The following is a 27759-nucleotide window of genomic DNA, read 5'->3' on the forward strand; positions in this document are numbered from 1 at the left end:
TTAGCCAAAGAGTGACTTGTTTTCCATAGTTATGTAGACAAATATCACGATAATGAAGATGCCAAGCACAGCGAGTATCAGGCGCGTTGGAAACGCTTCCAGGCTCCTGTCTCCAGCTCCCCTGTTCACTCTGCAGCAGGCTTTCTCTCTGAGGCTCCTTAGTGCTTTGCATCTGATGTCTGATACTCTTGCAGCACGTCTGTGAAAACAGTAGTGGCCTTTAGGGTTGTGTACAACTGCTACTCGAGGACCCCTTAAAATGTGCGGGGCTTCAGGCCCAAGGGAGCAGCCATGGTGAGACTTCAGGAAGCAACCCTCTGCTCATTTAAAACCTAAACTAATTTCAAAGAGGAATAGTAACAGGATATCACCAAGGTATGAGGTCTCTGAAATCCCACGGAACGTGTGTTTATCACCCTGTGTGTGGCAGCTTCCAATGGTGGTGCACCGCCAGGCTCAGGGCCTTACAGTGCCCCGGTGCCCACTGGGGATGGGCACTCGCTGAGGGGACATCTTTACATTGGCCTTCTCCCTTTCCTCCACAGGTATAAGCACTGATTTTTCAGGGAGGAGATGGGAACTACTTTTGAAATCTGCTTATGTTACATTGCCAAAGGAAAGAGGGGAATTTCTGATTTGCTAGTCAAATCCTGGCAATCAGCCTAAATTTATTCAGAAGTTAGGAAGCATACCAGAAGGCTTTACTGTTTTTACCCATAAAACATCCTGTTTTGAGATCTTATTTCAACTCCTTGCTCTTTTTTTTTTCCTTTTCTTTTCCCTTCCCCACCAATAGGAATAAAGGTTTCTGAATGACTACCAATGTTTCTAAATGACTTGGGTTCTGGTTCTATGATTTATGCTATCCTCCTCAGCTTCTCCGGCCCATTTCCTTCTCTCTAAATACGAGTAGTGAAGTGCAGAGTCTGTAAGGCTCCTTAGACTTCGAAATTGTGAGAGATCACCAATCTTTCTCCTTTCTCAACACATTCCTTTCAGACTCAAACCCTTCACAAAATCTGAATAATGAGTTTTTTCCCCAGGAGTTGCATAAGACTCATATCTTATGTACATACATATCTTCTCACATGTTAAGAAAAGCATTACCTTCTTCCCTTAGTACGGTTAGAATCCGAGCAGACTTCTGCGGCTCTTGGTTTACTGGTGGAAGTCTTGCATCTCTAATGAACAGAAAAAAATATCAAAAATTCATAGTTTCCAATATTTTATACAAAGAATTTTTTTTCTAGGAAAAGTCGTGTAATCTGAGAACTGATAAGTTTTTGGTGTATCAGGTAGTTTGTCTGTGCGTGTGCGTGTGTGTGCTCAGCCACTCAGTCGTGTCTGACTCTTTGCGACCCCATGGACTGTAGCCCGCGCCAGGCTCCTCTGTCCATGAAATTTTCCAGGCAAGAACGCTGGAGCAGGTTGCCATTTCCTGCCCCAAGGGATCTTCCTGACCCAGGGATTGAGTCCACGCTTCTTGCATCTCCTGCATTGCCAGGTGGATTCTTTACCCCTGTGCCACCTGGGAAGCCCATTGGGTAGTTTGGTACCTCGTAACACAAACTTTAAGTTAACCTTCCTTTACTCAACAGTTAGTAAAAACATCCAAGCTCTGTAGTGTAATATGTTTCTGCAGTGACTCAGCACGAACAGCAGACGTGCTGGTGACGAGGGTCCGGTGATGACAGAAGCATGGTGTTCGTAAATGCCAGCTCTTTCTTTTCTCTCTTATTTGTATTTCTGTATTGCTTGAAACTTTTTTTAATGAGCCCGCATCATTTTTATACAAAGAATAAAGTTATTTTAAAAGACCAGTTGGCAATGAACATGGATTAGAAAATAATTTAGGAAAGTGAAAATGTTCTGTAAGAGGGGTAGGAGAGATAATCATAGCATTTCTGTTTTTTCCTTTTCCCCCAAATTTCTTTCATACTGGTATATTTCTGATAAGGTCAAAAGGCCCTTTAGGCCTTTGTCCCCTCTCTGTGAAATAGAGTCGTAAAGATTAAATGATTTAAACTGTATGAAGTGATGAAAAGCTCTGGCACGTGGTAAGCATTCAACAAACATTAGTCATAATGATTGCGAGAATGATAGCTTATTAATTTCATGCTGTCGTTTCTCCTCATATGTCTGGTTTTCCGTGACTGTCCATTCATACTTCAGATTCAGGCCTCATCATCCTCAAATGTCTGCAGTGTCCAGGGGGTGAGGCCCAGGAAGGTGAAGATGTGTGTCAGGTGGTGTCGCTGACCGCCGTTTATCAAGTTCTATTTCTCATGAATGCACTGAGCCGCCTCGACCACCCTGCCCTCCTTTGTAGACACCCATTGCTCCATGTTAGAGAGCGTATGTTTGAGGCACAGAAAGGCTAAGTTGTCTCAGGTCACTCAGTATTATCAGTGGAACTCTACACCAGACTCCTCTTTTCCCTCCTACAAGAAGTGTTCTCCACTGCTCTTATCCACTCAGATCGCTCATCTGGTCTATATTTCTTGGACCCTCATATACGTATTCTATACCTGACTTTATTGACCTGAAGTCTTATTTATTTGTTCAACAAACTTTCTACTGTTCTGCTGAGTACCAGTCCCCATGCTGGCAGTGAGGATTTTCAAAGGGACCATCACACCATCCTTGTCCTAAACAGCTGATCACTGAGGGTGGGGATTTTGTGTGTATTCTGCACTGACTTCCTTCTCCCTAGTCAGACCATCTGTTGGATCTCACAGAGCTGTCTTCTATTTCTCTCCCCGCCCACCCACCCCCGCCCAGTTTTATTGAAATAATTGACATACATCGCTGTATAGATTTAAAGTGTACAGCAGGATGGCTTGATTTTCTATTTCTCTTTAATCAAGCCATATTATCTTCCACCGGGGGTGGATATTTGTCCCCCTCCCAGGAGCCCAGCACCCCTGAACACAACAGGAGCCTCTGATAGCTGCCGTGCCGCTAGAGGCCTCAGGAGGCTGTTGGCTGAGGGTCAGGGGGTCAGGTGCCAAGAGCAGGATGGGACTTGCCTCAGACAGGGGAGGACTCACCCGCACCTGCACAGAGCAAACAACAAGATCCAGAAGGGAAGTCCAAAGGAGGCGTTCTGAGAGTGGGAGTGAGATGGACTGACTCGAGGGTGATGGGGGGCGGGCAGGAGAGGGAGGCACTGGGCACTCGTGTGAGTCAGAATGAGCAGGAGGCAGGAGAGCCCTGGTCTCAGCAAGTGTGTCATCAGGACACCCAACAGAACACACAGCTTAGTGACTGGACAGCCACCTTCAGGCAGTGCTGTGTCAGCAGGCGTGATGGCCTCAGCCCAGTGTGGGGTGGGGAGGGCCTGGCCTGCTCTACGACAGTCTACCGGGGGTCACCCACTCCCGGCAGAGACCACCAACGGTGAGGCAGTTGTGGCTCCACCATTCTGCCCTACCCACTCTAACCCCACCTTCTTAAACAAGATGTTCTCAGCGGTGGTTTAGCGGTATCCGGGCAGGGTCTCTGCAGAGGGTAGGAGCTGTGCTTGGCGCAAGAGTTCCACGCCTGAGGGAGCACTGTTCCCAGCGAGGACATCACTGCAGAAAGAGTTACGTACCTGCACTATATCAATTTCCTGGAGGAAGAAAGCAAGGCTCTGGAGGGAGAAGGACTTTGAAAACTCCCACATGTGCGGGCTGCGGGGGCCTGCTCACCGAGAGACACGCAAACTGTTTCCCAGGGGGTTGGAAACCCTTTTATGAGCACATTCTTTACTTTAAACCTTTTCTAATTACAGAAGCTTCAAACGTAGACAAAAGTAGACAATCGTATAATGAACCTCTGTGTGCCCATCACATGCAATTTCTTTTTAATTCTCTTACATTTAAAAATAGATATGTTAAGTAAAGCATTAGGGTAGAAATCTGTTGCAAAATCAAATTATAGGATTTCGCAGTTCTCAGGCAGTCACATATTCCCCTCCTATCTCTCCTCTTGCCATAGGAGGTGTAGGTCTTTGGTTTCCTTTTCTTCTATAATGTCTTGCCCTTACTTGTATTCCTAGAGTTCTCCTACAGTATGTAAAAGGTGAACGTTTTGATTTTCAAAAAAAGAGTAATTATGCTTATCAACATGACTCTGCAGCCATCAGTAATAATAATAAAGACTGTATAACAGGGAAAGAGTTATCAGCTAATGTTAAACACAGTAAAGTACAAAATGCTATGTGCTCATTGACGACAGCTGTGTAAATACATACTGCATGTGCAGATAAACAGAAACTGGAGGGAAATTGAAAACGTTAAATCAGGTTTTGCATGTTTGTAGTTGATTTATTTTTTATCTTTGAACAATTCCTTTAATGTTGCTGTAATATGATTTTCACTGTAAACACCATTTACAATGGAACTAAAAAATATTGGTGCTCATTAAAGCCATGGCTTAGTGAGGGTAAATGGCACCCATGGGGAAGTGGAATATCTCTGCTCCTTTCTCCCTATGCCCGGAGCTGGATTCTGCAGAGGCAGCTGCTTTTGCAGAGCATTTGCCGCTGATATTGAGGGAATGCGTGACCTCCTCTGCTGCCCCACCCTCTTCTGTACACCCCTAGCACCGAAATCAGAAAAGTACCCTCATCCACATATTACTGATCAACTGTAGATATAATGTCGTAGTTCTGAGATATACCAGTGCAATAAACCATGAGTATCTCACTACAATACCAGCTAACGCTTACATAGCATTTCCCGTGTGCTAGTCCCCATTCTAAGCATTTCACAGAAATAAACTCATTTAATCCTACCACCCTATGAGGAAGGTGCTTTTATAATGCCCATTTTGCAGATGAGAAAACTAAAGTACGTATGGTTTAAGTAGTATGCCCATGGTCACACAGCTGGCGAGATGGTGGAGCCAGCGGCCAACCCAGGCGAAGTAGCCCCAGGGTCCCTCCTCCTCACACCATGCTGTACTGCATACTGATGGTGCTGCTCTGGAAGGGAATTAGAAATACTGTGCTTGAATGTTTAATATCTTGGGCATTGAACGTGCCTCGGTTCGTTTAATTTTTCTAACAACTCTAAGAGCTAATCGTCACCATTTCATAGGTGAAGAAATAGAGACTTACAGGCTAAATTATTTACCCCAAATTACGCAGTTAGTGAAAGGAATAGCTGTAATTTAAACTCAGATATTCAGGCTTCAATGCCTCTGTTTTCTGGTCTTTAGTCTTGGAATCATTCTGTTGGGGAAATTCATTATTACAAACACATCAAAACGTATTTCTGAAAACTGATATCACTAATTGATAAATTGTCCAATCATCAACTAATTTCCTGAGGCAGTAACACTTGTAACCATCAGATCTCTTCTTAAATATTTCAGATAAATTGGCTTTTTAATAAGCTTTTTCCAGGTAGACTATTTTGTGCTAATTCTGGCCTACTTATCTATCAGTTCAGTTTAGTTGCTCAGTCGTGTCTGACTCTCTCCAATCCCATGGACTGCAGCACGCCAGGCCTCCCTGTCCACCACCAACTTTCTCAAACTCATGTCCATCGAGTTGGTGATGCCATCGAGTCGGTGATGCTACTTATATATATGTGTGTGTACGTGTGTGTATATATATATATAGATATCATATTGAATGTGAAAGTGGATTGTGTATGAGATATTACGTCATACTCTGTTATGGCTAACTATAAAACACTGGGCTATTATCCAGAGCCAGAAAGAACAGTAATCATCTTGTATCCTCATTAAATCATTACTCATCCAAAAATGTATTCGCTTTTGAAAATAATCTACCTTGACTGAAGCCATTCATGCTTGCCCATAAAGAAATGCAAGTTTGTTTGCATTTCCACAAGAAGTGTATTTTACAATGCAGACCCAAACCTAGCCAGAAATGTCATAGGCTGACACCCACAGTTTTAGGCAATCAAAGGGGTGCCGCACGCTGGATTTCCCACCCTTTTTTCCTCTTATCCTCCCATGACTTCTAACTGTTGGACTCTGGGGAGTCTAGAGGCAGCTCCTGGGGGTGGGGACGAAATTCTCTCCTAGTCACTAATGCAATTAGTGATTCACTAACTCACTAAAGCAATTTTTTGGAAAAGGCCTTTATGTAGAACCAGACTTTTTACCAATGACTTGGCAGACTGGCAGTTTGCGACCCTGCTTAGAGGCAGAAAAACCTTTTGATTTAGAACTCTTTAAAATTGAGTTAGCCCCAATCCCTTTATTGACTAAAATGATTAAGTTAATAAAAGATTTTACAATAATCTCAGACTCTTACTTTATTGTTTTTACCTCAACTTTGATTTAATAAAGCTCTCATCTAAAACATTGTGTTCTTCTAACCTGAGTAATGATTTTGAATTAATTTAATAACCTGCATCACATTAACAAAAGAAAGGTTAAAAACCTTGTGATCATTCGCATTCTCGATTTTTAAAACAATTCTCAGCAAACCAGGAATAGAATGGGAATTTCCTTAACTTGTTAAAAGGTTTCTTCCAACACCGACACCAAAATCATACTCAAAAGGAAAACGTCATAAACATTTTCTTTTGATCAGAATCAAGTAAGAATTCTTACTATTATCCCTCTGACTTAATATTGTAATAAAGAGGTCTTAGGCAGCACCGTAAAACAAAAAGAAATTAAAGGTAATCAAAACGAATTAAAGAGATTTACAGAAAAATGATTATGATTGCAAAGAGTTCATTGTTAGAAAATCAATATACCAAAGTCAACTGCATTTCTATCTACAAGCGACTAACCATTTAAAACACAATTTTTAAAAGATGCTATTCCCGGGAATTCCCTGGTGGTCCAGTGGCTAAGACTCTGAGCTCCCAGTGCAGGGGGCCCAGGTTCAATCCCTGGTCAGGGAGCTAGATCCCACATGCTACAACTAAGACCCAGAGCAGCCAAATAAATAAATAAAAAATTTAAAAAAAAAAAAAAAAAAAAAAAAAAAAGATGCTATTCCCAATATTAATTGCAAAGAGTCGGACACGACTGAATGACTAAGCACAGCACGACTGAATGACTAACAAAAGATGAGCCTGAACTTCCCTGAGAAAATAATACAACCTTACTGAAGGACATCAAAGAAAATTTCAATAAATGTAAAGAACACGAACAGGAAGTGAAGATCCAGCTTTGTCTAAATTAATTTATTAAGTCAATACAATTTCAATCAAAATTCCAGTCTACATTTTTCATGGAACTTGATAAACTTATTCTAAAATTTATATAGAAGAACAAAGGGACAAGTAAAGACACCGTTTAAAAACAACAAGGTAGGGAAGATACGCTAAGGGAGTTAAGACATTCTGCTCTCAGCACAGGCCAGCGAATTGATCAGAATAAAGACTCTGTTATATTAATCATAGATGTTTATTTCCTGTATTTTATGGTGCTTTGACATCTTGGGGCCTTGCTAATCCAGGAGAGACTGTAAAGCATGCCGTTTCATATGCAAACCAACCAGTCCAAACCCACCAATCCCTAACCACCTCTCACACACCAAGCTAATTTTTCTCCTGCTGTGAATCAGCCCCATTCCAATATTGGACCACTGGGGATCACCCTATACTATAGCCCAGAGCCCACTGAAGTTATTCAATCTAGCTAATCCTAAAATGCTTACCTTGCCTGACCCACTCCTTCCTGCAAACATCACACTCAGGGCATGAGACCATGCTTGCTTTCACTCCCGCCTCCTGCCACGTGCTTCCCCATGTGGCCGAGCACGGCATGATGTGCCCATTCCCCTTGGGGACTGTAGGCAATAAACTCTTCTTTCAAAGGCAGTTGTCTCCACGTCTGTCACCTTAGCATACTCGATTAAGACAAATCCTGTGTACATTTTAAAACACATCAATTTAGAAATTGATGCATGATGAGAGTTAGCATTGCGGATAAGAAGGGAAAGGACAGACTGCTCCAAATGGCACTGAGGATGAGGCAAGATAGAGGTGCTCCTCCCACCTCTTAGTTAAGCGTAGCCCAAACCCTGGATGTCACATTTGTGTTCAGTCGCTCAGTCGTGTCTGACTCTGCGACCCCATGGACTGTAGCTCGCCAGGCTCCTCTGTCCATGGGATTCTCCAGGCAAGAACACTGGAGTGGGTTGCCATTTCCTTCTCCAGGACGTTATAAATAAAGCAAGCATAAAAAGACTCTGAGAGGTGCAGAGAAGCAGATGGGCTAGGGACCTTGGAACCCGAGGAAGACATGTGATGAGTGCTCTGAGTTTTCTTCTCAGTTTGTAAATCCTGGACTGGGTGCTAGAGAAGCCATAACCTGCGATCAGACCCCAAAAAGCTCGCTCAAAAGCCAAAGGACAAAGAAAAGGAAAAGAAGCAGTCTAGTAAGACAGAAGACTTTTGACAGTAACAGCCCTGCTCCACCAAGCGGCATACTCCACTCTCCACACAAAGGCGCATGGAAGCTTGGACTTCCGCTTCCATGTGTCAGAAGCCCCCGCGCCAGCTGGGTATGTCAGTGTAGGCCACGAAGGGCCTCACTCCCCGCAGCCCAGCAATAGTGAAGTGTATACACCCACCAGGGCAGCAGCGGAGCCCCAGCGGGACCCTGGGCTTCTACCCGCACCAGACGGCAAAGAGTTGGCCCTCCTCTTTCCCACCAGTACACGAGCAAGCCCACTAAAATAGAAGACTTAAATAGCATCCGGAGCCTCATAACTCAGGTGAGAAAAAACTAACAGAGGCCAGCACCAAGTTGACACAAATACTAAAATCATCTGACCAGGATTTTGGAGTAACTTTCACAAAGCGCTTCAAGGAACAATGAGACATGTTCGAAGCAAATGAAAAACTTTTAATTCTCTACAGAAATGGTACAGTATATACAGAAAAATCAAGTGTAAATTTTAGAATTGAAAAAATTCAACAACCAAAATAAAAAAATTTATTTAGATGGGCTTGACAGCAGAACGAAGAAAACAGAGGGAAGAATCGATGTCCTTGGAGATAGAAGTATATATCATCTAAAACCAACAATACAGAGAAAACAGAATTTTAAAAATGTCTCAGAGTCTTAATGGATTATAATGTCTAACATGTATGTAATTAGAGTCCCTAAAGCAGAGGTCCGTCTAGTCAAGGCTATGGTTTTTCCTGTGGTCATGTACGGATGTGAGAGTTGGACTGTGAAGAAGGCTGAGCGCTGAAGAATTGATGCTTTTGAACTGTGGTGTTGGAGAAGACTCTTGAGAGTCCCTTGGACTGCAAGGAGATCCAACCAGTCCATTCTGAAGGAGATCGGCCCTGAGATTTCTTTGGAAGGTATGATGCTAAAGCTGAAACTCCAGTACTTTGGCCACCTCATGTGAAGAGTTGACTCATTGGAAAAGACTCTGATACTGGGAGGGATTGTGGGCAGGAGGAGAAGGGGACGACAGAGGATGAGATGGCTGGATGGCATCACGAACTCGATGGACATGAGTCTGAGTGAACTCTGGGTGTTGGTGATGGACAGGGAGGCCTGGTGTGCTGCAATTCATGGGGTCGCAAAGAGTTGGACATGACTGAGCGACTGAACTGAACTGAAAGCAGAGGAAGATGAAGTCAGGCTAAAAAAGGTATTTGGAGCAATAATGACTGACAGAGTCCCAAATTTGACAAAAGGCACTAACCTACAGGACTAGAAAAGTCAGTTTTCATTTCAATTTCAAAGAAGGGCAGTGCAAAAGAATGTTCAAACTACTGGACAATTGCATTCATTTCACACGCTAGTAAGGTTATGCTCAAAATATTTCAAGCTAAGCTTCAGCAGTATGTGAACCAAGAATTTTCAGATGTACAAGCTGGGCTTGGAAAAGACAAAGGAACCAGAGATCAAATTGCCAGCATTCACTAGATCATATAGAAAGCAAGGGAATTCTAGAAAAACATCTATTTCTGCTTCATTGATTAAGCAAAAGCCTTTGACTGTATGGATCACAACAAACTGGAAAATTCTTAAAGAGACGGGAATATCAGACCACCTTTCTTATTTCCTGAGAAACCTGTATGAGGGTCAAGAAGCAATGGTTAAAACCGGACATGAAAAAACTGACTAGTTCAAAATTGGGAAAGGAGTATGACAAGGCTGTATATTGTCAACCTGTTTATTTAAGTTGTATGCAAAGTACATCATGCTAAACGCCAGACTGGATGAATCATACGCTGGGATCAAGACTGGTGGGAGAAACATCAACAACCTCAGATATGCAGATGATACCACTCTAATGGCAGAAAGTGAAGAGAAACTAAAGAGCCTTTGATGAGGGTGAAAGAAGAAGGTGAAAAAGCTGGATAAAACTCAATATTCAAAAAACAGATCATGCCATCTGGTCCCATCACTTCATGGCAAATAGAAGGGGAAAAAGTGGAAACAGTGACAGATTTTACAGTCTTGAGCTCCGAAACCACCATGGACATTGACTGCAGCCATGAAATTAAGACTGTTGCTCCCTGGAAGGAAAGCTATGAGAAATGTAGACAGCTCATTAAAAAGCAAAGGCATCATTTTGCTGACAAAGGTCCGTACAGTCGAAGCTGTGGTTTTTCCAGTTGTCATGAGTGGATGCAAGAGTTGGACCATAAAGAAGGCTGAGCACCGAAGAACTGATGCTTTTGAATTGTGGTGTTGGAGAAGACTCTTGAGAGTCCCTTGGACAGTAAGGAAATCAAACCAGTCCATCCTAAAGGAAATCAACCCTGAATATTCACTGGAAGGACTGATGCTGAAGCTGAAGCTCCAATACTTTGGCCACCTGATGTGAAGAGCTGACTCATTAGAAAAGACCCTGATGCTGGGAAAGATTGAAGGCAGAAGGAGAAGAGGGTGGCAGAGGAAGAGACGGTCAGAAAGCATTACCGACTCAATGGACATGAATTTGAGTAAACTCTGGGAGATGGTGAAGGATGGGGAAGCCTGGCATGCTGCAGTCCGTAGGGTTGCAAAGAGTTGAAACACTACTTAGCGACTGAACAACAGCAACTAATCTACAGATTTAAGAAGCTGAATGAATTCCAAACAGAAGAAACCTAAAGAAAGCTATGCCAAGATATGTCATAATCAAGTTTCTGAAAACTTTTGTGATGTTGAAGGGTATCATAAAGAAAGTGAAAAGGCAACCTACAGAATGGGGAAAAAATATTGGCAAATCATATATCTGAAAACAGCCTAGTATTCAGAATACATAAAGTCTTATAACAAAAAAAAAAAAAAAAAAAACAACCAACAAACTACCTGGTTAAAATGGCTTGAACAGACATTTCTCCGAAGAAGATACACAAAAGAGAAATAGACACTTGAAAAGATGGTTTAGCATCACTAATCATTAAGGAAAAATGCAAATCAAAACCGCAATGAGATACTACACCTACCAGATGGCTATTAAAATACTTGGGGTGGAATAAGGAGAGTTGACAGGGATATGAGAAATTACAACTCTCATACATAGGTAGTGGGGAAATGCTGCAGCCATTACCACAGGTCCTAGCAATTTCACTCCGAGGTATGTACCCAAAAGAACTGAAAACAGGAACTCAACTATTTGTATGTGAATATTCCAGGTAGCAATATCCAAATGTCCTTCAATGAATGAATGAGTGAATAAAAAAATTGTGGTATATCCATCCAGTGGGCTTCCCTGCTAGCTCAGTTGGTAAAGAATCCACCTGCAAAGCGGGAGACCTGGGTTCGATCCCTGGGAAGGGAAGATCCCCTGGAGAAGGGAACAGCAGCTACCCACTCCAGTATTCTGGCCTGGAGAATTCCATGGACTGTATAGTCCATGCAGGTGCAAAGAGTCGGACACGACTGAGCGACTTTCACTTCACTCACATACAGTGGACCATTATTCAGTCATGGAAGATGCTGTATCTGTATGGTGGATGAGCCTTGGAAACCTTACGCCAAGTGAAAGAAGCCAGTCACAAAGCATCACATAATAAATGGCCCCATTCATACGAAAGATCCGGAAGTAAATCCATTGAAACAGAAAGCATATAAAGCGTTGTTAGGAGTGGGGTGGGGAATAACTGGGCACTGGGTACTGAGTTTTATTTTGGGGTGGTGAAAATGTTTTGAAATTAAATAGAGGTAGTGGTTTCACAGCATTATGAACGTTCTACATGCCACTGTTCACTTTAAAACAGTGAATTTTGCATCATGTGACTGTAACCTCAATTTTTGAAAATGTCTGACTCCTGTCATTGTGCTGTGAATGTCTCTATGCAGGGTCCCCAGGCTTCTTGGCACCAGGGACCACTTTTGTAGAAGACTGGGGAGGGAGGGAAGTGGTTTTAGGATGAGTCAAGAGCATTATATTTATTGTGCACTTTATTTCTATTATTATCGTCACATTGTGATACATAATGGATAATTAGACAGCTCGCCATAATGCAGAATCAGTCGGAGCCCTATTTTTTCCGGCAACTAGACGGTCCCGTCAAGGGGTGATGGGAGAGCAATGGGGAGAGGCTGTAAATGCAGCTGCCCACCACTCAGCTTTTACTGTGCAGCCTGGATGCTAACAGGTGGTTGGGGACTCCTGCCTTTATATCTTTAGTCTAAGAAAATACGAAATAAAGTTTTGGGGAGGGAGTAATGTCATAATGCCTACAGTTTTGTTTGAGAAACAGTAATATACGAACAAAGCTAGTGGAGGTGATGGAATTCCAGTGGAGCTCTTTCAAATCTTAAAAGATGATGCTGTGAAAGTGCTGCACTCAATATGTCAGCAAATTTGGAAAACTCAGCAGTGGCCACAGGACTGGAAAAGGTCAGTTTTCATTCCAATCCCAAAGAAAGGCAATGCCAAAGAATGCTCAAACTACCGCACAATTACACTCATCTCACATGCTAGTAAAGTAATGCTCAAAATTCTCCAAGCCAGGCTTCAGCAGCACAGGAATTGTGAACTTCCAGATGTTCAAGCTGATTTTAGAAAAGGCAGAGGAACCAGAGATCAAATTGCCAACATCCGCTGGATCATGGAAAAAGCAAGAGAGTTCCAGAAGAACATCTATTTCTGCTTTATTGACTATGCCAAAGCCTTTGACTGTGTGGATCACAATAGACTGTGGAAAATTCTGAAAGACATGGGAATACCAGACCACCTGAGCTGCCTCTTGAGAAACCTATATGCAGGTCAGGAAGCAACAGTTAGAATTGGACATGGAACAACAGACTGGTTCCAAATAGGAAAATGAGTACGTCAAGGCTGTATATTGTCACCCTGCTTATTTAACTTCTATGCAGAGTACATCATGAGAAATGCTGGGCTGGAAGAAGCACAAGCTGGAATCAAGATTGCCAGGAGAAATATCAATAACCTCAGATATGCAGATGACACCACCTTGATGGCAGAAAGTGAAGAAGAACTAAAGAGCCTCTTGATGAAAGTGAAAGTGGAGAGTGAAAAAGTTGGCTTAAAGCTCAACATTCAGAAAACTAAGATCATGGCATCTGGTCCCATCACTTCATGGCAAATAGATGGGGAAACAGTGGAAACAGTGGCTGACTTTATTTGGGGGGGGGGGCTTCAAAATCACTGCAGATGGTGATTGCAGCCATGAAATTAAAAGACGCTTACTCCTTGGAAGGAAAGTTATGACCAACCTAGATAGCATATTGAAAAGCAGAGACATTACTTTGCCAACAAAGGTCTGTCTAGTCAAGGCTATGGTTTTTCCTGTGGTCATGTATGGATGTGAGAGTTGGACTATAAAGAAAGCTGAGTGCAGAAGAATTGATGCTTTTGAACTGTGGTGTTGGAGAAGACTCTTGAGAGTCCCTTGGACTGCAAGGAGATCCTACCAGTCCATCCTAAAGGAAATCAGCCCTGGGTGTTCATTGGAAGGACTGATGCTAAAGCTGAAACTCCAGTATTTTGGCTACCTGATGTAAAGAGCTGAGTCATCTGAAAAGACCCTGATGCTGGGAAAGATTGAAGGCAGGAGAAGGGGACGACAGAGGATGAGATGGTTGGATGGCAACACCGACTCAATGGACATGGGTTTGGGTGAACTCTGGGAGTTGGTGATGGACAGGGAGGCCCGGTGTTCTGTGGTTCATGGGGTTGCAAAGAGTCGGACACCAATGAGTGACTGAACTGAACTGAACTGAAGAGAAAGTTATAAAACGAATGTGGTAAAACATTGAGACGTGGTATTTCTAGGTGAAGGAACTCACCAACAAACTGGAACTCCAACAAACAGGAACTCTTTGTTGGAAACTTTCTGTTAAGTTTGAAATCATTTCTTAAAAAGACACCAAGAAAAGAGTAAGAAGACAAACCTACTGATGAGGAATGTCCCTCCCCAATGGGAGAGGCCATGCATGTCAAGGGGCAGGAGTTACATGGGAAATCTCTATCTTCCTCTCAACTTTGCTGTGAACCTAAGACTACTGCAAAAATACTTGTCTCACAAAAAGAGAGAAAAATCTCAAAGTACTTTAGAAGATACATTCTACACTTAATGACTGACAAAGGGTTAGTATCTAAAATATATAAAGATTTCTTACAAATCAGCAAGAAGAAGGTAAACAATCTAATAGGAAAAAATGGGCAAGAGCCATGAACAGGCATTTCACAGATGAGAAAACACAAACGACCAGTACACATGTGTAAAGATGCTCAGCCTGCAATAAGAAAAATACAAATTACAGTCATAATGAAATACCATCTTCCGCCCACTACATTGACAAAAATTAAATCTGTCCATACTACACTTTGGAGAAGATTTAGAACAATGGAGCTCTTGATATACCGCTGGTAGGAGCATAAAATGTTGCAGCTACTTTATAGAACAACTTAGCATATTCTCTTAAGTTGAAGAGAGATATATCCTTGGATTCCACTAATCGAGAAGCGGAGCAGTCCACTTCTCGGTATACTCATTCAATCAGAAAAAATTTCTTGTGCGTGTGCACAATGGGTCACGTGCCCATGTGTTTGTGGCAGCACTGATTGTATTAGAACAACTTGGACATGATCTGAAAAGTCCAATAAATACAGAATGGATAGATATGTTTTCATAATGTCTGTATAGGAGGAAAAATGAACTAGAGCAGCAGGTACTGAGAGAAGCTCACAACAGAATACGGAAGGATAAAGGAAAGTCGCAGAAGACTTGGGCTTCCCCGGTGGTTCAATGGTAAAGAATCCACCTGCAAGGAAGGAGACACGCTTTCAACCCCTGTGTCAGGAATATCCTCTGCAGAAGGAAATGGCAACCCACTCAAGTATTCTTGCCTAGGAGATCTCAGGGACAGGAGCCGGGTGGGCTACAGCCCATGGGCTCACAAAGAGTTGCACGCGACTCAGGGATTAAATCACCACCACCACAGGAGAATACTTACATTGTGATATAACCTAAATAAAATCCAAAATCATGATTGTGGATACTGTAAAGAAAAGGAAAAGAATGAAAGGTAGAAAATTCAGGTTAGGGGCCACCGTGGGAAAAGGCAGGAAGGGGATACAGTCAGGGAGGGATACACTGGGGTCTTCAACTGAATTAGAAGTGATTTTTTTTTTTTTTAAATCTCTGGAGTGGGTCTCTAACTACTCATGTGATTCTCTATACCTTTTTAGATGCATAAGATATGTTATAATAAAATGTCAAAAAAAGTTTTTCAGGTTTGAATTTTTTTGTCCACTTGGGAAAGTTCCGGGTACCCATATGCATGTACGTCAGCCCATTTTAACTCTCCCGATTTCTGTAGCATAGTTTAATGAGAATGGACGGATGGATGAGAAGTGCCTCTCTTTACAAAGAAAGCCTTTGCTTCCAAGGGTGAACTTCTGCGATACAAACAAAAGAGACACTGGGGGGAGCTGTTTCACTGCTCAGGTACCTGGCTGATTTTCCGCCCCTTTGAAAGCTTGATATACTGGAAAGGGCAATAGAATGGAAATTGGGAGGCTGGAATTCTATTCCAACTTTTCTTCTAACTCTGTGTGGTTTGGGCAAGTCATATCCCCTCTCTGCTTGTTACTTCATCTATAAGATGAATCATACAGCCTCCTCCAAGAAGCCTTTCAGATAGGAAATTCCATAATCAATCATTATCTCTAGTAAATCATGCCTAGATTCAAGAGACTCTGGTGCTCACAAAGCCCTAACAAGTCCCAAGAAGTTAAAATAACTCAGGGGTCCTCGTGAGAGCAATTCCTATCCCCCAAATGGATACATATATCTAAACTCATTAGGCAAATTATAAATTAGTTAAAGTCGGTGTGGTTATATCCTTAGATGAAAGGGAATGGAAAGATGTACATCCTAAACAAATACATATTTTTCCTTTAGAAAAAGACCACCACTGCTCATAATTCCGTTTTATGAAAATAAACGTCTACTTTTATTATCAGCTTAGAATTACTATAATCGGAGTTTGGTTTCACTATCTCTTCCTGCTGCTCTTGTATTTAAAAAACTGGGTTTTTACTACATAGAAAGAACCAGCATGTAACCAATAAGATAAAGGCAAAAAAAAAAAATAAGATAAAGGCACATTGATTATTAAGCATATCTACTGGGAGGTCAGTATTTTTAGAAGAACAAGGTTAAATTACATTCCTTCTAAAGATGACATTTAGCTCCCATTAGCACACGTCATAGGTAAGAACAAGGGGCTTATTAAATAGTTATAGAATACGCAATTTACTCTTCACTTTGACTCAACTGAATATACGACTATTATTGGGAATAAGGATGTTTCTCAATTAATTAAGAAACTGTGGTCTCCTAAAATCTTTACATGCAGCTCAAACCGCACGGTTACTGGCAGTCTTAAGAGCAGCATATTCCCTCAGTACACAGGCTCTTCTGTTTGCAGCGCTTGGGGGTAGGCTCTGTACGTGATGATTACAGGCCTACAAGGCATATTATCAGCAATAACAGCAACTGAGACACAGACAGCAAAAAATCCTGGGAAAGTCCTGGCACGAAGACATTGAAGCTGATCTCAGAATCAGAAATGGAAAAGACATGAAGCGTTCTCTCTTTTCCTTTTCCTTCCCCGGATTGTCAGCGTGTTCTGCACTGAAGGTGGGGAGTGGGGACACAGACTCAGAGTACCAGCCTGCCTGAAGGTCAAGGACATGGAGCAGGGGGCTCCATGTGTGTAAGGGGGGGGACTCTGGGGGTACCTGATGGGTGACGAACAGGAACCGAAGGGGAGAGAACAGCTTGGAGGCTTTGTGTGTCCTCTGTCCCAGGACAGAAAGACAGCAAGGGGAGGGCCACATGGAGGTGTTGGCATGTCCAGGGGTCAAGGAAGCAGTGATGGGGGCTGTGCAGACAAGGAGCTGGCTATTATGATTGAGAAATTGCTTATGCTGAGAGCATTAAAAAATTGAACAAAAATGTAAATACACAGAGGATAATGGAAGGCAGGTTTTTCCCTGTCAGAGAAGTGACAGGGGAAAGGCTGGAAAGAACACTGCAATGCTGGATTGTAATTGAAAGCCAATAATGGACTCACACTTTTAAAATGTATACATAGAGAGATATCAAAATAGTGGTAGACGCATAAGTCTATATGTACACAGAAACAAACATTTTCTACCTCTGTCCACTGAGAGGGCCTAGAGGCAATGATTCCCCAATAACAGCAAGCTCGCTGAAGATCTTGGTTTCTGAATATCATTCTGCAGTAAAAGGAGCCAGCATTCCTGGGGCAGAAGAAGCACAAGATGGGTCTGAAACATCTTGTTATGTTTCAGAAATTAAGGAAATGCTCAGGGAATGATGAGCACCTGTCTTTTTCTCTTTGTTTTGTTTTGTATTGCTCTCACTGCACTGCATGTGGGATACTGGTCACCCCTTGTTGTTATTTAGACACCAAGTCATGTCTGACCCTTTGCAACCCCACGGGCTGTAGCCCACTGGGCTCCTCTGTCCACTGGATTTCCCAAACAAGAATACTGGAGTGGGTTGCCATTTCTTTCTCCAAGGGACCTTCCCAACCCAGGGGTTGAACCCAGGTTTCCTGCAACAGCAGGCAGATTCTTTACCGTCTGAACCACCAGGGAAACCAAACCAACCAACCAACAAATAAATGAGGGTGAAGGGAAAGTCTTCCTTATAGCAAAATACCAACTAATAAACGTAGAAGAAATAATCGAAATAGAAACTTTCAATGGGCCATCCTGATGATGGAAGTTGAATTAGGCAGTCATTTCTGAGTACTGGGCTAATGACTACTGGGTTTGATGAGGTATCATTTCAGAATATTTTCCCTCAAAACTCTGCTCAATTCCAAAGAGAGAAATGTGGAGGGGCCTGACAGACACCGACTTTTCCAGGTGATTAAGGCTAGCATTTACCAGGAGTGGGACAGAAGAACAAGAGAACACCATTCTGAGGAATTCCTGCCTGGATACATGGCCTGAATGAAGTCCAGAGAAGAATCACCCTGCAAAATGAAAGGCCTATCCTCCTGAAAACAGTCCAGGACACTTGACAGGGAAAGACTGAGGCACTGCTGGTTCAGATTGAAGGAAGCTGCAGAGGCTTGGCAACTGCAGGCAACACGTGTTCCTGGATTGGCCTTGGGCCAGAAACCAAGAGACATAATCAGAACAGTTGGTGAGGTCTGAATGGGGTCTGAACACTGGATGGTAGCACTGAATTAATGTGCATTTCCATGTTACACAGTGGTTATGTGGGAAAGAATCTCTCAGGGGCAGGCAGAATACGTGCTGGAGAACTGAGGGGCTGTATGACTGCTGTTTGCTCTTAGTGGTTCAGAAAGACATGATGGTGGGACACACACATGTGCGTGCATGTGCACATGTGCTCACACACACACACAATAAGGACCTACTGTATAGCGTAGGGAGCTATACTCAGTATTTTTTAATAACCTACAAGGAGAAGGAATATATATGTATATATACAAAAACTAAATCACTAAAGCCAACCAACATTGTAAATTAACTATAGTTCAATTTTTTTAACGTGGTGAAAGGTAACCATTGGATTTTCTGGGATATGGGAATTCTATTGAGTTGGTCAGAAAGTTCTTTTGGGTCTTTCTGTAAGATGTAATGGAAAAATCCAAAAGAACTTTTTTGGCTAACTCAATACTATTCTTGCAACTTTCCCCAGGTTTGAACTTATCTCAAAATAAATTATTCAAAAAATGTTTAAAGAGGCAGGGGATAGATTTAAATCTACGATTGAGAAGAAGGAATCCTATATACTTGAGAGAGCACATATAACATTTTTTTTTTAAGTTTGATCTGCCTCATTCAACACACACCACTCACGGAGAGCAATCTTTAATTATATCTGTATGTTTAACTATATAAATACATTTGTGTGTGATGTGATAAGTTGCTTCAGTCATGCCCTCTCTTTGCGACCCTATGGACTGACGAGCCTGCCAGGCTCCTCTCTCCATGGGATTCTCCGGGCAAGAATACTGGAGTGGGTTGCCTTGTTCTTCTCCACACCCAGGGGAGGGTCTGGAGACCCAGGGATCCAACCCATGGCTCCTGAGTCTCCTGCACTGGCAGGTGGGTTCTTTACCACTAGCGTCACCTGTAGGCAACTGTGAATCACATTCTGTGGCACTTGGGAGTTCAATACTGAAGATTCCGTTTCCATTATATTATTTTTCACTAAGTATGTTGCTTTGTTGGAGAAGGCAATGGCACCCCACTCCAGTACACTTGCCTGGAAAATCCCATGGACGGAGGGGCCTGGTGGGCTGCAGTCCATGGGGTCGCTAGGAGTCGGACACGACTGAGCGACTTCACTTTCACTTTTCACTTTCATGCATTGGAGAAGGAAATGGCAACCCACTCCAGTGTTCTTGCCTGGAGAATCCCAGGGACAGGGGAGCCTGGTGGGCTGCCGTCTATGGGGTTGCACAGAGTCAGACACGACTGAAGTGACTTAGCAGCAGCAGCAGCAGCATATTGCTTTGTATCACAGATAATTAAATATCATGCTTTTTATATAATATTAATGATAAGAATATTTTTATTTGTACTTATATAACCCATTATACTCTATCACTTCTCTATTTTACCCACTCCAACTTAATCCTTACAAAATTATATGAAGTTGAGATTATTATCATCCATATTTATGAGTGAGAAAATGAAGACACAGAGAGGGCAAGTGTCTTGTCCAAGTTAGTGGCAGAACTGGGATACGAACCCAGGCAGTAGAGTCCATATTTTTTATATACATGTTCTTTGTTTCTGGAGCTCTACTTAAATTTCTGCAAGACAGAAACTATGGCTCCTTTTGCACCTGTTTTCTTCCTAAAGAAGGTCTAGCACAATACCCTATATACAGGGTGCATAACTGTATATGCCCTATATACAGTTAAGAACTATAAGTAGTCACTAACTCACACTCTGAGACCCAGTGGAAGCTCTGTGGTCACGACCCCCTGGACGGTCATTACTTTGCTCTGACCCAAGCACTGTCTCGAGAGACTGCAGTAAGGTGTGTCTAGGAGACGGCACAGACGAGGAGGCCAGAGAGCCAGATCATTATTGTCAGCGCAGGCGAAGCTTCCCTGCAGGTCAGCAGCAGGGACTGCTTAACTGCCCCAACCCACACATGCCTGGCGTTGAACTAAACAGAGAACTCAGATACAGTTTTTCACCCTCAAAAGTTGACAGCCTGGAGCACTCCTGGGCAGAGGGTAGAAGTAGGGGTTGATTGAAAAGGCAGATTCCTAGAACCAGACCCCCAGAGCACATGAGGAGAAACTCCTGGTGGAATGTAGTATAGGAGAGGCAGCAAGATGAGAAGGCGGCATTCTAGGCTGGGAGAGCAGAATGAACGGGGTTTCTGGCCGAAAAGAGCACGCTCTGTTGGGGAGAGGATAAGGAGACACCCAGATGGGACCAGGAGCACACACCTTCCAGGGCCAGCTGCCCTCTGGGTGTTGCACACGGCAGCTCCCCGCCCCCCTAGACATGTGCCTGCACAAACATGTCACCCTTTGGAACCACTCCCAAACCCAGGGTGACCATATGCCCTGTTTTGCCAGAATAGCTCTGTTTTTACTCCTGCTATTTCAGCATCCCTTCTGGTTTCATTCTCAAAAGCATCCTGTTAGGGATAATAAATTATATGGTCACCCTACTCAAGCCCCACTTTATGCAACCTCAGTGCTGTAGATTGTGTTGCCTCCCTACTTCCACCTGAACACTATTTTTCTCTCTTTGGGAGAAGGGGACTTAGAGCCTGAGTTATGCATATTGGCCTAACTCCTTCCTCCATCCGTGGAAGCACAAACTGTGTCTAGAGTCTATCTGATGGAAAAAACTCAATAAAAAATGTTCACCTGGCTTTGTTGGTAGTCTTAATCATCAAATCAAATGGGCCATATATGTGACTTGATAAAACACACACACGTATAGTATTAAAAAGTGTCCAGAAATGGACACAATCCAAATCTCAAAGTGGTTTGTATTCCCCTAGAAATCTACTGAAATAAGAGGGAACCATGTGCTCACTGGTGTTTCAGAGAAATGTAAACACTACCTTTGCAGGTACTTAGAGGACTATTCGGTACAGACCACTGCTTTTAAGTAATTAAAGTCTATGGTGTTCGACAAGTGTCTCAATAAACACACTTTCTACCACATTTTACATGGAAATTTAAGTGCTTATTTACATTTACTTTCAGACTTACAGTTGAAAAGATGTCTTGGGGCCCTTCCGAGAATCAAAATGGCTTATATAAATCCTTCAGATCAAAACATCTTATGCCATCACAAACTTTCTATTAAATTCTATTGCTAATTCACAATATTGACGTGTTTTATTTCAGGTTTCCGTAAAGCAAAGCATGAAGGACATTGGTCCCACCTGATGCATCTTAAATGCTCAGGCTGCTATTATTTCTGTAAATGTCTTTGCAGGAACTATACAAAAGGCTTTTTCTGTGGAAATGAGGTTTACTGAATGGAAAGGATTCCTTTAATGAGCCATTTAGAAAAATTTAAAAATCCATTTAGAAAATTTGTAAGATATCAGAAGTCCTTCATCAAATGTGAATTATGTTTCAGTGGGAAGCTAAAGCTACAGTGTACCGCAGGAATGTTTACGTGGGGGCTCTTTTCACTCGGTATTTAAACTCAGCAAGTAGTCTACAAACTAGATCACACTGGTAAGCTCACCCATTTGCCAACAGAACTATCTGGTAGATTTGATGAGGTGAGCTTTGTGCTCCTACTATGTGCAACAGCCTGTGGCAGCCACTGAAGGGGACACAAGGCCCCTGCCAAGCGTTGCATTGGCCTTTGAGATGCGCCTTAAGTCATCGCAGGATTTTAACAGGAAGGAAAACGGGGAGCAGGAGGGAAAATGAAAGGAATTTCACGCAAAAAGAACAGCTGAGGCCAAGGCCTGTGGAAAGAAAGTGTGCGAGGTGCAGAAACAAGTAATCACGGTTGAGTCTGATGAAAATCCCACAGATGGAGGAGCCTGGTGGGCTGCAGTCCATGGGGTCGCTAGGAGTCGAACACGACTAAGCGACTTCGCTTTCACTTTTCCCTTTCATGCATTGGAGAAGGAAATGGCAACCTACTCCAGTGTTCTTGCCTGGAGAATCCCAGGGACAGGGGAACCTGGTGGGCTGCCGTCTCTGGGGTCACACAGTCGGATACGGCTGAAGCGACTTAGCAGCAGCAGCAGCTGATGATGAGGGAGATAAAGTTCCTGGAGACACTGGTGTCTCCTCATGGTGTAGAATAAGCGTGCATCTTGTTCTACAGCCTCCAGGCAAATTAGTAATATGACTTAATCTCTGCTGGTAGGTTTGAACCCGACTTGGGTAAAGTTGGAGGAAGAGGCCAGTTAGGAAGATTTTGCAATTGTTCAATTTTTTTTAAAAAGTAGATGAATGCAAACCAACGTAGCAGCAGTGGAGAGATAAGGAGGGATAATTAAAAACAAAACAAAATTCTAATTCTAACTCAGAATTCTAATCCACGGGACTTGGCAATGATGTATGTGTAGGAAGTGAGGACTGTGGACATCCCACAATAACTCAGAGGTTTTGAGCTGGGACAGTAGGAAGGCAGTGAAGCCATCAGAATGAGCAGAGGCCACAGATGGAGTTTGGGGTGAGTGAGAATGAGCTGCTGGGATATAACCCAAGTGGGGAGTATAAACACATCTATATAATCTGTGAAATGTCCATGATTACAAGCATTTGTTGGGTGAATGTGAGAAATGGGGAAGGAAGGACGGGGAGGAGAAGGAGAAGGGAGGAGCTCTCCAGGACAGCAGGCAGTTGGATATGCAGACCCAAGCCTAGGAGAGGGTTCTCTGTGCAGGCCATGCAGAGACACCCCAGAGAGAGGCCCGAGGGGAAGAGACAGAGAGGGAAAAGACACGGAGTGAGACGGAAGCGGCTGAAGACAGACTCGGGCACCAGCGCCCATAGGGGCCAACAGACAAAGACCCAGCTCAGAACAGGAAGAGGGCAGACCCAAGAGCTGCCAAAATCTAAGGAAACAAGTGTCTCAGCAAGGAGGGACAGTGGTCAGAAGGCTGAGAAAGCGCCTCTAGAGTTGATGGCCCGGAGTTCATTACGTGGGCTAACGGTGCTCCCGGTCCAAGGCTAAGAGCTTTCCCCTTCGCAGTCGCTCTGTGTCCCCGGCACAGCGATCCAGCTGCACTCGGGGAGGCCTAGTCGCATAACCAGCAAGTGGAAAGGCAGGGCTGCTAAACCAGCAGGGCTTGCCCAAACTTGCGACTCCCACCAACCGGCTGCTTGTCTCAGCGGTGATGAGGGTGGAGGGCAGACCTTGGCGTCCGGGAGACAGAGAGAAGGGCACGGGAACTCACACTCACCCCACGCTCACTGTGGGTGTACGTGTGACTGCGGGCGAGAGGAGAGACCGGGGACGACAGCTGGAGGGGGCGAGGGTGGCTATTCAGGGAGGGGCGGGAGACACTGTCACTCTGGGCCCTGCACTGGGATGCGGAAATAGTTTCATAAAACAGAAACCTGCATTAACAGGGGCTTTTTAAAACACTAGGATTTTACCATTATAACTGAGTGTAGCGGACTAGCTATTTCCTCCACTAATACACATGAAAAGTGCTATTTCCCGTATTTAATATATGTGTAAAAGTATTCACGCATTAGAATTGTACATACATTTTTGGGTCCCTTGCTTTTTTCTGATGAGGGTGTGATATTTCTTTTCAAAATGATAGTGGCATTAAACTCTGGATCATGGGAAACAAAAGGAAAATCAGCCATGAGAACATACCAGCTAGCAAAGGGAATATACACCAATCACAGGAGTGAATCCTCTCAATCACAGGGCAAGAGATTCTTGTGAGGGGAAGAAAATTCATTTCGCCTTCTGAGGGCAGATTCTGCACTGGCCTTTGTGGAACACACAAGCACGCTGCGGGCTCCTCCCTGGGAGGCTGCGGTCATCTTTGTGTGCCTCTGAGAGAAACACGCTGCAGAGCCGGAGCTGGCTGCTCGCCTGGGCGTGTTTTCGGTCTCATCGTTGCCCCTTCAAAGCGGCTGTAAGCCTCATGCATCTCTGATCGTCAAGACAGGGCAGAATTTGTCCTGTATTCAAAGGAGCACCCAGGGGAGGGAAGGCCCGGTCTGTGCTAAAAAGGCTTTAAAATCAGGGGAACCGCCATGAGCAGAAAAGGTAGTTGTTAACTCTCGGCTTCAGTTGGCAGAGAACTGTTTTGATCAACTTGGAGCAGCTGTGTGCTGTTGGACATGCAGCAGAGGTTTTCTTGCAGAGGATTTTACATGAGTCCTCCGAGTCAAAAATATTTGGGACGTTTGAAGAGGTTGTGAAAACTGAAAGCTCAGTCTTGTCTTCGCGACTCCATGGACTGGAGCCTATCAGGCTCCTCCGTCCATGGGGTTTTCCAGGCAAGAGCACTGGAGTGGGTTGCCTCTTCCTTCTCCAGAGGATCTTCCCCATCCAGGGATCAAACCCAGGTCTCCCGCACTGCAGGCAGACGCTTTAGCCTCTGAGCCACCAGGGAGGCCCCTGAAGAGGTTAGATCCACCGAATGCCAGCACAGTGAGTGAGAACAAGAAAAACCGAACCCGCTCATTGTTCGGACGACCTAATGCTCAGCCTCAGGTCTGGTGCTGCCCTGCCCCCTCCACCACAACCCCACCCCAGGGCTGCGTGCCTCTGCGAAACGCGCAAGGCCGAATGCCCACAAGACCTCGTGAATTCCATGACAACCCTGCTTTCTAACGGCACCAGGGTCTATGAAGCTCCTCCAATGGGCGGATTCAAGCGTCTAATTCAGACCTGACCTTGAGAGGCAGGTTTTGTGCTTGTACTACCCACCGGCCATTGCCTCTTGCATTACGAGGGTAGGACTGAAGCAGAGCTTCCACTCTGACCTGATTGCCTGCAGTCGGCTAGTGCTGGGCGGACGGTAAAGCAATAGCAGAGCTCGCAAAGCGCAGGTCCAGCTCCCTCCTAGACCTCTCATGAATGCACCTCTGGGGAGAAACTGCCTGCTGAGAACCGGGATGGCTTGGCTTGAGAACACAGCAGCTTGGCTGTGTAGCTCTGACCTGCAGTCCTGGGCAGTCACGAGCAGTGAGCGTACAAGCCTTCCTCTCTGGAATCTTCTAGGCTGACACTGCATTTCATCAGAAGGCTGGTCAGGTCCCTTCAGCTCCTGTCTCTGGCAGGGTACCGAGGTAGCCCCAGATCTGGATCAAGACTCTGAACACATCCCGCCTCCAGAAAAACTCTGCAGTGGCCGTTTGTCCTGAGGGACCCCCATGCTAACTGCTCTGCTCAGGGGCCAGTGAGGTCTGTCCCCAAACTCTGCTGCCACTTCCACGAGGTCATGCCGGGCTCAGGGAAAGCCTCAGGGTCTGCGCCACCACCAACACTAGGTATTCCAGGGGATTCTTCGGGGGCCCCAGGCATTTACATTGTTTCCCGAGTTCTTACTTTGAACTGTATGAAATTGCCATTTTTCGTAGGTCAGACATGGATAAATGTGTCATATGCTCATCCTCATAATGGAAATTACGAGAAAAGTGTAGAGTGAATTCCCATTGTATGCACAGCATTGTTCCAGGACCTGGACGCGTAGTGATGATGGAGACAGGTGGGCCTTGTTCTTCATGGCACATTCTATTGGGAGCTGATTTTCTGGGGCCGCTTCCTAGCTATACGTTAAGCCAGTTACTGGGCCTCTCTGAACGTCACCTAAGTATTGTGAAGGTTAAATGTGATAATGTATATTAGGCCAGAAATGCATTGATGGCCTTCAATGAATGATAGTTCCTTTTATTTTCCTGTGGTTCCCATAGGACTCCTAATAAATGTCTATTCAACGAAAAAAGCCTCAGAATGCATTGTGGGAATCTTAAAGCCCACCTGCTCAGAGCCTAAACTAGACACTCCTGCAGGAGAACTGTACACATGGGGCAGGGGTCCCTGAAAAGAAAAACCACGGATCCCAGAGTTCCCCCCTCCCTATGCATCCTGGGGCCTGGAAGAGACCAGCTGTGGTCCACCCCCACGAAGTCAGGAAGGCAGGAGGCACAGGAGGGCTGGTTCATGCGTCTGAATGGACGTGTCATCATTTAGTCTGAAGAAAATAATTGTCAGATTTATTGCTTAAGGCTAAGCAGAGGTTGAGACCTGAAAGGAGACTAAGAAATTACCTGTCGGAACTTCTGGTTTTAGAAATCAAATACAGAGTTGGCTCTGATTAGCAACAGAATGTGCAAATTGACCAGTCCTTTCTCCAACAGTCCACCCGCTGAGTCACTGGCATGACTGTAGATGTGGAGTTAATAGATTCCTTTTGCAGCCCAGGGGCCTATTTTTTGGCTCTGTGTGTAAACAGGCCACAGGGGTATTTCACAGGTCACCTGGCATGTCATTTAAGGCTGCACAAATCATAGCGTGCAAGGCGTGAATGAGTGCGCAGCTGCTACCTACAGGTCAGCTTCTGATGGTACCTTCACTGCCATCGTTGTCCCGAGCTCTGCTCAGTTTTCCGGGTCGATTCTTCTTGGGTGGTGCACGCGGAGTTGAGACCAACAATTGCATTAGCTTCTTTTCATACACTTTTCTGGTGGAAGCTGAGAAAGAATGTGGGGAACAGTTAAGTCACTCTGTGTATGTGATCTCACTGGATTCAAAATATTACACAACCTAGATTTTTATTCTTACATTATTGGGAAATTGTGGCTCTTACAGTGAGATGGACCCCATACCTACTGGACTCACTCCTCGCCTCCCACCAACACTTATGGTGGGCTTCTGTGCACTGGCCACAGTTAGGTGTCGTGGACATTGGAGAACAAGACTGACAAAGCAGTACATCCTTTTTACGGGAAATACGGACAAGGACATAAACAGTTGACACGGTGCCCATTCTAGAAACGTAAAAAGAGCCCAGGGTGATATAATCAAGAGTAACTAGCTTCTCGCGGTTGTAAAATACCAATACTTTCTCTTCACTAACCTGTGAATAAGAACTGGGTTACTTACGGTCTCTTCCTTCCATGTGGTTTTCTGGGTTTTAAACTTTTTTCCTGTTTCTATTTTAATGTTTTTTATGGCATATGTTCCTTCCACTACAAATGATTTTCAGCCTTTGGAGTTAGCTCACAAGTAATCACCGCGTAGCGTCTAATAATCGCCGCATACGTACGCAGTATTGGGCCAGGTGGAAATCCCAGTGTGTTGAGTTTATTCTGTAGCTCGGCATCACTCAGACACGTCACCTCCACCAT

General features: G+C 44.1%; 1 protein-coding gene across 1 annotated transcript; it reads right to left on the reverse strand.

The window, feature by feature from the left end:
- On the reverse strand, positions 1–27759 carry LEMD1 (LEM domain containing 1). The gene is made up of 5 exons (XM_005690438.2): positions 27678–27759; positions 26980–27102; positions 24154–24224; positions 23797–23903; positions 1–199 (listed from the first exon to the last, which is right to left on the reverse strand). The coding sequence occupies exons 1-5, from the start codon at positions 27757–27759 to the stop codon at positions 1–3; spliced, it is 582 nt and encodes a 193-aa protein (XP_005690495.1).

The sequence above is a fragment of the Capra hircus genome, chromosome 16 (genome assembly GCF_001704415.2).
Source record: "Capra hircus breed San Clemente chromosome 16, ASM170441v1, whole genome shotgun sequence".
NCBI classification, from domain to species: domain Eukaryota; kingdom Metazoa; phylum Chordata; class Mammalia; order Artiodactyla; family Bovidae; genus Capra; species Capra hircus.